This window comes from Anoplophora glabripennis, unplaced genomic scaffold (genome assembly GCF_000390285.2).
Source record: "Anoplophora glabripennis isolate ALB-LARVAE unplaced genomic scaffold, Agla_2.0 scaffold880, whole genome shotgun sequence".
Taxonomy (NCBI): Eukaryota; Metazoa; Arthropoda; class Insecta; order Coleoptera; family Cerambycidae; genus Anoplophora; species Anoplophora glabripennis.
The window spans coordinates 134,134-146,807 of record NW_019417423.1 but is presented as its reverse complement, the minus strand read 5'-3'; the positions used below and the strand labels follow the sequence as shown (position 1 = coordinate 146,807).

General features: G+C 33.7%; 1 protein-coding gene across 3 annotated transcripts in view; it reads right to left on the bottom strand.

Annotated features, from left to right (window-relative positions):
• The window catches only part of LOC108911897 (condensin complex subunit 3), a 53,197-nt gene that overhangs the window by 25,923 nt on the left and 14,600 nt on the right, over positions 1–12,674 (bottom strand). For all 3 annotated transcript variants that reach the window (XR_002763206.1, XM_023456276.1, XM_023456277.1), the window contains 5 exons: positions 10,796–10,907; positions 10,524–10,739; positions 10,055–10,456; positions 2,163–2,426; positions 844–958 (listed from right to left, as the gene is read on the bottom strand). Coding sequence is in view for 2 of the 3 variants with exons in the window: in XM_023456276.1 (XP_023312044.1) it covers positions 844–958; positions 2,163–2,426; positions 10,055–10,456; positions 10,524–10,739; positions 10,796–10,907 (1,109 nt within the window). In the remaining variant the exon portion in view is untranslated. The remainder of the gene's footprint in view (positions 1–843; positions 959–2,162; positions 2,427–10,054; positions 10,457–10,523; positions 10,740–10,795; positions 10,908–12,674) is intronic.

Below are 12,674 nucleotides of genomic sequence, written 5' to 3'. Positions count from 1 at the left end.
TCAAGTTAAGGAACATTTTATTAAGAAATAATAATGCATCAAACTTTATAGTTACGACCACCGTTTTCGATACACAAATTGTAACGATCTGTAATCGTTCCCGAACAGTAGGTGGTAAATATGACTTTATGTGTAGGTACTTATTAATTATAAACTTACCTAATGGATTAAACCATTTTAATATAATTCTACAAATTAAGGATGAATTAACAGGAAATTCATTAAGGATTAACTTAGAAAGAGCAGTTACAGCAATTTCTCGAATATCTGCATTCTAAAAAAGAAAAAACAAGTTATTTTATATGAGTGTATCCTCCATATGGACAAATTCAATATTCCCCCTGATACAAAAATTGCTATCTGCCCATAAATAATAATAATAATAATAATAATTTATTTTCCATTTTGACAATATACATTGTATAGGAATAGTCAATTAAAAGAGATTACAGGTTTAACTGTATTCAGTGAGCAAACATACACATATTAAAAATATACTGTAATATGTATATACATAAAAATAAAAACAATCAAACTTATTTAAACAGTAGGTATCTACATAATAAAATATCGTTGTGGCAAGAACTAAAAGAAACCTTGAAAAAATGTGCTGTCTGAAGAGTGCCAGGGTATTTTTGGAATTCAGAGACTCAGCATGCAGGACAGTACCATTATGTGGCAGGCAGGCCTCTGTCATATCCAAGTATTATGGCAAATATAGATGATAACCAAATTATCTTCTTAGCTCAGTAAACCTACATCTATGTATATGATGACNTCGTTCCCGAACAGTAGGTGGTAAATATGACTTTATATGTAGGTACTTATTAATTATAAACTTACCTAATGGATTGAACCATTTTAATATAATTCTACAAATTAAGGATGAATTAACAGGAAATTCATTAAGGATTAACTTAGAAAGAGCAGTTACAGCAATTTCTCGAATATCTGCATTCTAAAAAAGAAAAAACAAGTTATTTTATATGAGTGTATCCTCCATATGGACAAATTCAATATTCCCCCTGATACAAAAATTGCTATCTGCCCATAAATAATAATAATAATAATAATAATTTATTTTCCATTTTGACAATATACATTGTATAGGAATAGTCAATTAAAAGAGATTACAGGTTTAACTGTATTCAGTGAGCAAACATACACATATTAAAAATATACTGTAATATGTATATACATAAAAATAAAAACAATCAAACTTATTTAAACAGTAGGTATCTACATAATAAAATATCGTCGTGGCAAGAACTAAAAGAAACCTTGAAAAAATGTGCTGTCTGAAGAGTGCCAGGGTATTTTTGGAATTCAGAGACTCAGCATGCAGGACAGTACCATTATGTGGCAGGCAGGCCTCTGTCATATCAAAGTATTATGGCAAACCAAATTATCTTCTTGGCTCAGTAAACCTACATCTATGTATATGATGACTAAAATAAACACGAGTACAGTAGAACCCCGATTACCCGTGATGTACGGGACCGAACGCGGCAATAACTGTAATTTTTATATTTAATAAATTGTTCTTAGTGTTCAAATTTACTCAAAAAATAATCACATCAAACACAATTTTTGTACTTCAAAATAATAATTAAGCACGACGGGGTGTTGGCCACCTTTCCAAATATTGCCATAAAATAAAAAAAATACGCAAAAGACTTGACCTGGACTTTTTACTTTTGCTCATTTTATTTACTAATAGAGAGATAGAGTGAAGTTACGCAAATAAAAAGTTTTCTGTAATAACTCCCGCTTGGCAGTAAGATTATTTATTTAGTGTTACTGATTATTTTGTAGTATTTATAATAATTACTATTAAAAATATGGCCCATTTTTGCCTTGTTTAACATCTGTTATCTTTATTTGGACACAAAAATAAGACATTTGTGTACAGAAAAAAAGGTGGAAATGAAAATTTAATCTTATTAAAGATTAAATTTTTAATCTTTTGAAAAATTCCTCTAAATATCATTAGAAGTTGACAAATGGGATAGGTGAAAATAAAAATAAAAAAAATATTAAACGTAACTGCAACTAATTTTAGAGTATTTCGTTAATAAGACCTGTCTCTAAATTATAAAATTTCTATAGATATGACCAACTGAAATGTTTTTATTATATTAGAGGAATAAAATCAAATTAACCTCGTCATCTAGCATGTCCAATATGATTTCAATAATAACGTCCACATTCAATCTGTCGTTATCCATGACATTTACATCATCCACAGTTTCATTTCTATACAGCCTCCTTTTCGTTGCATTATGTAATGTTGATGACGAACTGTTGGTATCTTTCTCACTACCAAATAGTTCAGGCCCATAAATACGCACCAGATCGCAAATAGTAGCCACTGATTGCATCAAAGCAAATTTGTTATAATTTGGTATTGCTCGATATGTAATAATCTAAAATTGCAAGTGTCGATTAATCATTCTTACTGAAGACAATAATTTTTTAGTCAAAAATACAATTTTTTCATATAACATTTAATTATCATTATACATATACACATTTTAAATGGATGTATTTTTACCACAGAATCCGATTCTGCAATAAAAAATAGAGGAGGTTCCTTAATTTAAGAGTTAAAAGTTACCCCTTTACCATACCCGCAAGGAGGGGGCGAGGGAGACTAATTTTAGCACCAAAGTATTTTCTTGGCGGAATGATTAAACATTGATTATGGACATTTTTTGCGTAGACTGCTTGAAAAACTTACAAAATGGAAAAACAACTATGTTATAACGCCACTGTTATTCAAAGTGGTGGTTGTATGAATAAGCAAATGAAATGGTTGGAGATGGTTTACCTCTCTTGAAATTCGTATGTTCTTGAAGGGTCCTTCTGATGTCTTGAAAATGTTGATGCGGCTGTCTATTTATTATTATGGAGTTGGGAATCACACGCGCTTTTTACTATGTCGAGTCTCTCGAATCGAATGAATTGAATTATACACAAAAACCATCTCCGACAAAAAAAAAACAGTATGTAAAAAAAAGAAGGATTTTCGTATTTGATTGAATAAACTCGAAACAATCATGTTGTTGCAACAAATGAAAAAGAGAAGAAAATTAATTTTATATATTTTAAAATGAATTGTAATTATGATAACAACTTTTTGCGGTGAAGCCGCAACAAACTATACACCTCAGAAATGAAGTAAAAAATTAATTACTTTTATAAGTGATGGAACATGTTTTTTGAAGACTTTCTATTTGACAGAAATAATTGGTAATAATATACTTTTATCAGCTGTGGCAAATATAATTTTTTTTTTGTGAAAGAACATATTTCTTTCTTTTGAGTTACTAAAATTCCTTGGACAAAAAACAGACTTTATAATTAAAAAAGTTGTGGAATTTTTTTCCATCTATTAAACAGATTTTTATATTAGTTTTTTTTTTATAATATGTTATTGGGTACAAAATGCCTGCTTCTATTAGTGCTGGGAATAATTCAAATATTTCAATTAATTCTATTTAAGTATAAATTTAGAGAGGTAAATGCAAATGCAAGTATTTTAATAATACGACTCTACAGTAGAAACTTGATTATCCGTGATGTACGGGACCGAGCGCGGTACTGATAATTGAGAAACACGAATAATCAAAACATTTGTTTTTCACATAAGAAATGGAGCAATACATAGATAACACAGGCCACAGTTCCAGAGATCAGACAATACGTTTCCGAAGGCATTTGGCGCGCTGAATCCGAATCTGGCCTCAGAATTGATCCATTACCCTAGGTTTCCGAGATATTCTAACCTAAAAGTGCAAAAACACGTATTTTTGCTATTTTCAATGTTATGTAACTTGGCGAAATTTTATTTTTCTCAAAACTGAAAATATCATTGGAAACTACTATCTTTCCCCTTCAAAACGCATTTTTTTATTTGTAAAAAGCTTTATTTTTCGCGGAGATATCGGCGATTAAAGATGATCAGTATAGCTACCTTATTACCATGGCTCGACCTATAACACAATATCACTAAGCGCTACGAGCCTTATATGTCAGGAAGGTTAACACCAATAACCCAATAGGGCTTGGGATTAACCTTCCAGACATATAGGGCTTGGGGTTAACCTTCCTGACGATTAGGGCTCGCAGCGCTTAGTGTTATTGGGTTATAGGGCTTGAAGTTAACCTTCCTGACAATGAGGGCTCGCTCCGTTTAGTGTTGTGGGCTTATAGGGCTTAGGGTTAACGTTCCTAACAATTAGGGCTAGCAGCGCTCAGTGTTATGGGGTTAGCCATGATGTAATAATATAGCCATACTGGTCATCTTAAATTGACGATATCTCCGCGAAAAATAGCTTTTTCCAAATAAAAAAATGCGTTTTGAAGGGGAAAGATAGTTGTTTCCAATGATGTTTTCAGTTTTTAGAAAAAAATTTTTTTCGCCAAGTTACATAACCTTGAATATAGCAAAAGTACGTGTTTTTTACACTTTTAGGTTAGAATATCTCGGAAACCCAGGGTGATGGATCAATTCTGAGGCCAGATTCGGATTCAGCGCGCCAAATGCCTTCGGAAGCATAGTGTCTGATTTCTGGAATTTTTTTTTTTGAAATTTTGTCGGCCTGTGTAATAATGCGCAAATCATTGAAAATTTTTTAAACTTTTTGGTCCGTATTTAGCTTTTTCTGGTTTTCATTATTTTCTGACATCTTTTACGTGCGTTTAAAATGTCGACTTATGGAAAAACACAAAATAACATGTCACCACAAATTCTGCACCTCGGACAATTCGCACACAGATAATCGGAGTTCTACTGTATTTGAATATTCGATAATTTAACTAGACAAAAGAATTAGCTTTATTTTTAATACGATATATATAACGTTGAAAATTAATGTCAGTTCCACGCGTATAACATCAATTATTGCGTGTTAACGATTTAACACGGAACTAACAGCATGGAATTGACAATTTATAGAGGGTGTCCCACCGGGAACTAGTGATGGGTCGTTATTCCAATAACGTTATTTTGGAACGTTATCTTATTGGAACGTTCCAGAACGTGACCAATTTCTCTTGTAACGCATTACTGAGGAACGAACGTGCAACTGCGAAATAGATAGAACATAGAACAAGCAAACAACTAACAAGCATGCAATGCGTTGTTTTGGCGTTGTACGGCTGTAACCATCAGGTGTCGTATTGTAACTTAACTTTATTTTATAAACACAAAAATAAACACAAACTGAAATTAAAACGTTTTACATTATGCAAGTGTATGTAGAAAATAATAATGTAATGGCTATGTAGACATTAATTTTATTTATGAAAGTGAAAACTGCAGATTGCTATTTATACATATTGTATTAATACAATGAATATTATAAAAATGAACTTTATACTAAAGAAGCAAAAGAAAACAAAAAATATGAGTACAAATAGGAAAGTTCCAAATATTTTGGCAAAAAGAATATCGGTTCAACGCATCCAAATAATAAAACTTACATAGTTACTATCGTTACATTACACATCGTAGTCCTTTCAAATCAGCCACGATGTTGCAGAAGTCGCAGAACGCACTCGGTGTCAAACTGTCAAACTTCCAGAAGTAACCTCGTTCCAAAATAACGTTATTTTAGAACGTTATTCTTTTGCAACGTTCCAAGTTATAACGTTATCGATTTCGAGCCGTTATTCCCATCACTACCGGGAACTGCGTTGATCGGTATCTAGGAAAGTGCTGCTCCCAAAAATTTAAAAAATTTGAGAACATGGCAATGCCCCTGGGGCGAACACAACTAAAATATCTAGAACTCTCCAGCACTTCCGGTTATACCGGAAGTCGAAACCAACTATGTTGTTTTAAATAGGACACCCTATATATTATTGCATTTTCGTGTTCTACGTGAAATTTGAGAATCACTTTATTAAATATTCCCTATACCTAGGAGTTATAGATTTTGAGATATTAATTTTTAATGAAAAAATTTGGCAGATGCAAGGGTCTGCGGAGGTGCTAGTAACTCTTTTCAGGAGCGTGATGTCAAGTGGATTTTTTGTACCTGCAAAGGGCGTGGGTAACACTAAATCGTGTTATACCAACAAATTAAAACATTTAATACTAGGTGTTTCATTTTTACTGTTACATCTTGATAACTTCAAACAGCTATAACTTTGTTAACTTAATTGGAACACCCTATATGTTTTTACTCTGTCGTATGCACAGATTGAAGTTTCCTTTCAAGTCATATGGTCATTGTTAGGGTTACCTTTACTACTTTTACAGATATTTACAATTTTCTATTTTTTGGACACTTTTTTTCGTATCAAACCTGTTGTCAAATTGGCCATAGCCAGAAATAGTCCAAAAACAATTGAAATAACATAACATTTGTCGAGATAGTTGTCAAATTATTGTTGTCTGAATAGTTTATGCTTTAAATTTAAATAGAATTGCCTGGGGATCTTTTAAATTATACTAATTAGGATTATTTTAAATTGTTTGTTATTTATGGAAGATGTGATAATGTAATTTCAAGAATATGCAGAGAATTTGCTGCTTTTTTCCATAAATAACAAAGAAATTAAAATAATCCTCATAAGTATAATTTAAACGATCCCCAGGAATTTCTATATAAATTTTCAGCAAAAACTATTACAGACATAACAATAATTTAACAACTAATTTGACAAATGTCGAGTTATTTTAATTGTTTTGAAGTGTTTCTGTTCATGGCCAATTTGACAACAGGTCTGATACGAGAAAAAGTACCAAAAAATAGAAAATTGCAAATATCTCTAAAACTAGTAACGGCAAGCCTAACAATGATCATATGACTTGAAAGGAAACTTCAATCTGTGCATACGACAGAGTAAAAAAATACAGGGTGTTCCATTTAAGTTAACAAAGTTATAGCTGTTTGAAGTTATGAAAATGTAACAGCAAAAATGAAATATTTATTAAAAATAATATATAGTGTGTCCCATTTAAAATAACGGAAGTTGGTGTCGACTTCCGGCATAACCGGAAGTGCTAGAGAGTTCTAGATATTTTAGTTGTGTTCGCACCAGGGACATTGCCATGTTGCCAAATTTTCAAATTTTTCAAAGCAGTACTTCCCTAGATATTGACCGACGCACCCTATATTTAAATTGATGCTATCGACATTTTTAATTGTATACAACCACATGTTGACGGATGCAAACTATAGTACGATCATATTCGATGCAAAGTAATAAATCATTGCCTGTCAAGGGAATCAGTGCAACACATTTTATAGGGGGTTTTGGAAATTGAATAATTTCTTTATGCATTATGGATTAACAGTTATATATTTATGAAGGACAAAATGAAAAACAAAGGCATCTCCTTCGCACATTGGGCGGCAGGACAACAATACATTTATTACTCCCTTCATTATCCCTCATATGACTTGTGTCTTGTGTTTTTTTGCGGCGGCGCGCGTGCCGGCCTGGCGTGGTCAGTTTCGTTTCGGTTGTATTGGTGCTGCGTGTTTCTCGCTCGCGATATTTGTGAGGTTATAACTGTTATAAGTGCAATTATATTTCTTTCGGGCTATATGTGTGTTTCGCGCTATTATTTGAGAATTTGTGAGTGAAATCATATTTCTTGTGCACCGTAACAAAAGTGTTTTTAGTGTTTTATTTGTGTGCTGTGTGTGTTTCGGGCTGTTGTTTGTGAATCGTGAATGCTATTATATTTTCTGTGCTAGTGAAGTGAAGTTTTTTGTATTATTATTGCTCTGTTGTCGTTATATGGAAAAATGGAGGCGGTGCCTGGATGTTCGCGAGCCGGATGTACTGCTGTGGGTACAAAAAAATCTGTATTAAGTTATAGAGAAAAAACGATAATATTAAATGTCTATAACGCTTTAGAAAAGGATCATCCCATGAAACTGAAGACTGGTTTGGTGGAAATGTATTCTGATATACTGGAGTAAGGGAATCATCTGTTTTCAAAATTTTAAGAGAGAAGAGAAATGAAGGAACGTTAAGAAACCTAAAAAAGGTGGTGGAAAGAAGAAATTAATATTAAATGAAGATGAGAAAAATGCAGTTCGGCGTACAGTACATAAATTTTTTTATGACAACAAAATCCCTACTGTGAAAAAAGTTCATGAGGCTTTAAGCGAAGAAGATAATGTTCCCAAGATGGACAAAACATCGATGCTAAAGATTCTGCACGATATGAATTTTGTATATGCCAAAGCGAACAGAAAGAGTTTTTTGATCGAAAGAGATGAAATTATTGTTTGGCGGAGAAATTATATTCAAGCTATCAGAGCTGCTCGACAACAGGGAAGAAAATGTTTTTATCTAGATGAGACATGGCTAAATCAAGGACATACTGTAACAAAAATCTGGCAGGACAATAATGTAAAAAGTGTACGTCAAGCCCATATGGAGGGTTGGTCAACAGGATTAAAAACACCAACGGGAAAAGGCAAACGATTGATAGTAACCCATATAGGAAGCAATTCAGGATTTGTAAAAGATGGACTGTTATCTTTTGTTTCGAAAAAAACTGGTGATTATCACGAAGATATGAATGGATATACCTTCGAGACATGGTTTTCAAGAATTCTTTAGGATATAGAACCCGGATCTGTCATTGTTATGGATAACGCGCCATACCATAGTCGATTACTGGAAATGTTACCCACAACTACTTGGCGGAAAGCGGACACTCAAAAATGGTCAGATGGTAAAAATATTTCGTATGAACCCGGCTTCGTTAAGGCGCAATTACTAACTCTCGCAAAGCAACACTCTCCAACGTATAAGAAATATGTTGTGGATGAAATGGCCAGAGCTAAAGATATAGAAGTGCTAAGGTTGCCACCTTACCATTGTGAACTTAACCCTATTGAACTTATTTGGGCTGCAGTAAAAGGAAAAGTTGCACGAGAGAACAGATCATTTAAATTGGAAGATATTAAAGTTCTACTGGATAAGGCGTTAGAAGAAATTACGGCGGATTATTGGACAAAGTGTATAGAGCACGTAAAAAAAGTTGAAGAAAACTTATGGAATATGGACATGCAAGTTGACATTATTATTGACCCAATAATTATTAATACAGGGAATGATAGTGACAGTGATAGTTTCAGTAGTAGTAGTAGTGGTGCCTAACCGTTTTCTTGTTCCTTGTGGTTGCTAGTGCAATAATAGTGATATGTAGTAGTGATATAGTGAAGTTTAGTGATTTATTGTATTGGTGTATTTGGTGTATTTATTTTAATTAGATTAATCTAGAACTATTATTACTTTTCGGTATATAGAATTTATATTTTGTTTTTAATTTGTTAATATTTTTTGTTGGATAGAAAAATAACTTATTTTGTTGAGGTTGATAGAGAATTGTTGTTAGTGTTAGTGTAGAAATTGTTCATCTTACGCCTTCTAAAAATGATGACACGATTTTCCTTTGATAAAAGACCGACAATTTTTTGCTCTACTTTGCATCGAATACGATCGTACTATAGCACCAGAAAGTATAATTCCATCTGAATTTGTAGGTGGCTATGTTAGAGGTGCCACTTTCATGGAGCTTTACACGTTTCGATATGCAAAAAACTAGCAATAATAACTTGCAGGTGCATGTGGAAAGTCCGCTTAGATGCATATGCAATAAATGTAATTAAAATTTTCAAGTTCCAATTGTTAGTAGGTATTAAACATTAATAACAGATTAGCCGGCGAAGCAAGAAGAGCGCCCGAAGAAAGGGCCCTAGCCGGCGGGGCCCTGCCAGGACAAAGGGAGGTCCCACAAAGCGCCTACACCGGCCGCATTTGCGGTCGGGGTAGACGACGGATGGGGCCCACTTACGAAGTCTGTCCAGGCCTACACGAGATGAGGCAGGATAAAGAGGGATAATCCCCCTCGATCCCAAATCATTGAGGCCAATTTCTAGCCATGGAATAATGGCGCGCGGAATAACAGATTTTGCACAACTTACCGTCTAACAAATAATTCAAACCGTAGAATCCAAATAGTAAAGTATATGTATAATGGTAATTAAATGCCTGCCCAAATATCCAGATTACTTACCGGAATACACAGCACTCTAGCATGTTCCGCTGCTATATTTTTGTCGAGTATACAATACAAGGCGATACATTTCAAAACTCTCCAATTAATTTCAACATTATTACTAGACAGTAAAGGTAATAGAAATTCAGTCCTACATGTGGCCAAAGATGGAGATAACATTTTTACACTTGACAGTTCCATTAAAGCACTAAGCAAGTCTAAGCACCGAGAAATGGTTTCTGGATCATCTTTTGAAATTTTTACTTTGACAATTTGACTCTCTTTTTGGATGTCATCCAATTTCCCCCTATATTCCACAATTTCGCTTTGAATAACGGCCGCCTTTTGGAAGTCTTGGATATTTAAAGCATCCTCTATTTCTCCTTGTAAAATATTTATTTTCACTTTCAATTCTGCCACCTAAAAACGTATATACACGAATATTATATTTCAATTTGACAAAAAAAATTGCAAGAAAAGACTTGACCTGAAACTCTCTATTTGTATTTCCACAGCGAGTTGTCGGTTTATCTACGAGTGGTTCTCTAATGTCAGATATAATTTGGCATATTTCATGGGTAAGCCTATCCACATTAGAAATTAATTTATCTAATATACCAACAATTTTCTTTGCCACTTTGAACAGTAACTTGTGATTTTGCAAAATAGTCGTAATAAGTTTGTATAAAGTTTTTCTGCCAATCTGAAATGTGATTTTGGTGAATAATATTATCAAATATGTAGTCAAGAATATCTTACCTCGTCTGAAAAGTCATAATGTTCGGCTATATCCAACAAATTATATAAAATATACTGATACTCCATGTATTCCCATTCTTCCAATGTCCTGGATGTCTTGAAATTAATAATTCTAACAGAAAAAAAAACTAAAAAATTAATATACAGGCTCACTTTCGAATTCGCACAATAATTATTTAGTCCAGGTTTGTGTGATGTTATCCACGGTTTCCCCAGCCACGGTTTATGACGTGCGGGAAATCATATTTGGGATGGAGGAGCTCAGATCACCGAATTGCAGGGGGAAATTTATACTACATTTTCACATGTTTGTCGCACCTCACTTATAAATAAATAAAAATAGAAGGAATAGGGGAACCTATAAGCAACTCAGCACCTCCCTCGTTTTTCTTTGGTTGCCCTCTAGGGGGTTGTAAAAGATTATTATTTAAATATCTAGAACAGAATTTTCAACTTTACGCCGGAAACAAATTTTTTTATCCCATCTAAACCTTCGTGTTCACAAAAATTTCGAAATACGTCGACTAGGGGGATCTATAAGCAACTCGGAACCACCCTCGTTTTTCTTTGGTTGCCCGTCTAGGGGGTTGCAAAATATTATTATTTAAATATCTAGAGCAGAATTTTCAACTTTATACCGGAAACAAATTTTTTACCCCATCTAAACCTTCGTGTTCACAAAAATTTCGAAATACGTCGACTAGAGGGACCTATAAGCAACTCAGAACCACCCTCGTTTTTCTTTGGTTGCCCGTCTAGGGGGTTGCAAAATATTATTATTTAAATATCTAGAGCAGAATTTTCAACTTTATACCGGAAACAAATTTTTTACCCCATCTAAACCTTCGTGTTCACAAAAATTTCGAAATACGTCGACTAGAGGGACCTATAAGCAACTCAGAACCACCCTCGTTTTTCTTTGGTTGCCCGTCTAGGGGGTTGCAAAATATTATTATTTAAATATCTAGAGCAGAATTTTCAACTTTATACCGGAAACAAATTTTTTACCCCATCTAAACCTTCGTGTTCACAAAAATTTCGAAATACGTCGACTAGAGGGACCTATAAGCAACTCAGAACCACCCTCGTTTTTCTTTGGTTGCCCGTCTAGGGGGTTGCAAAATATTATTATTTAAATATCTAGAGCAGAATTTTCAACTTTATACCGGAAACAAATTTTTTACCCCATCTAAACCTTCGTGTTCACAAAAATTTCGAAATACGTCGACTAGAGGGACCTATAAGCAACTCAGAACCACCCTCGTTTTTCTTTGGTTGCCCGTCTAGGGGGTTGCAAAATATTATTATTTAAATATCTAGAGCAGAATTTTCAACTTTATACCGGAAACAAATTTTTTACCCCATCTAAACCTTCGTGTTCACAAAAATTTCGAAATACGTCGACTAGAGGGACCTATATGCAACTCAGAATCACCCTCGTTTTTCTTTGGTTGCCCGTCTAGGGGGTTGCAAAATATTATTATTTAAATATCTACAGCAGAATTTTCAACTTATACCGGAAATACATTTTTTTATCCCATCTAAACCTTCGTGTTCACAAAAATTTCGAAACACGTCGACTAGGGGGATCTATAAGCAACTCGGAACCACCCTCGTTTTTCTTTGGTTGCCTGTCTAGGGGGTTGCAAAATATTATTATTTAAATATCTAGAACAGAATTTTCAACTTTACGCCGGAAACAAATTTTTTTATCCCATCTAAACCTTCATGTTCACAAAAATTTCGAAATACGTCGACTAGGAGGATCTATAAGCAACTCGGAACCACCCTCGTTTTTCTTTGGTTGCCCGTCTAGGGGGTTGCAAAATATTATTATTTAAATATCTAGAGCAGAATTTTCAACTTTATACCGGAAACA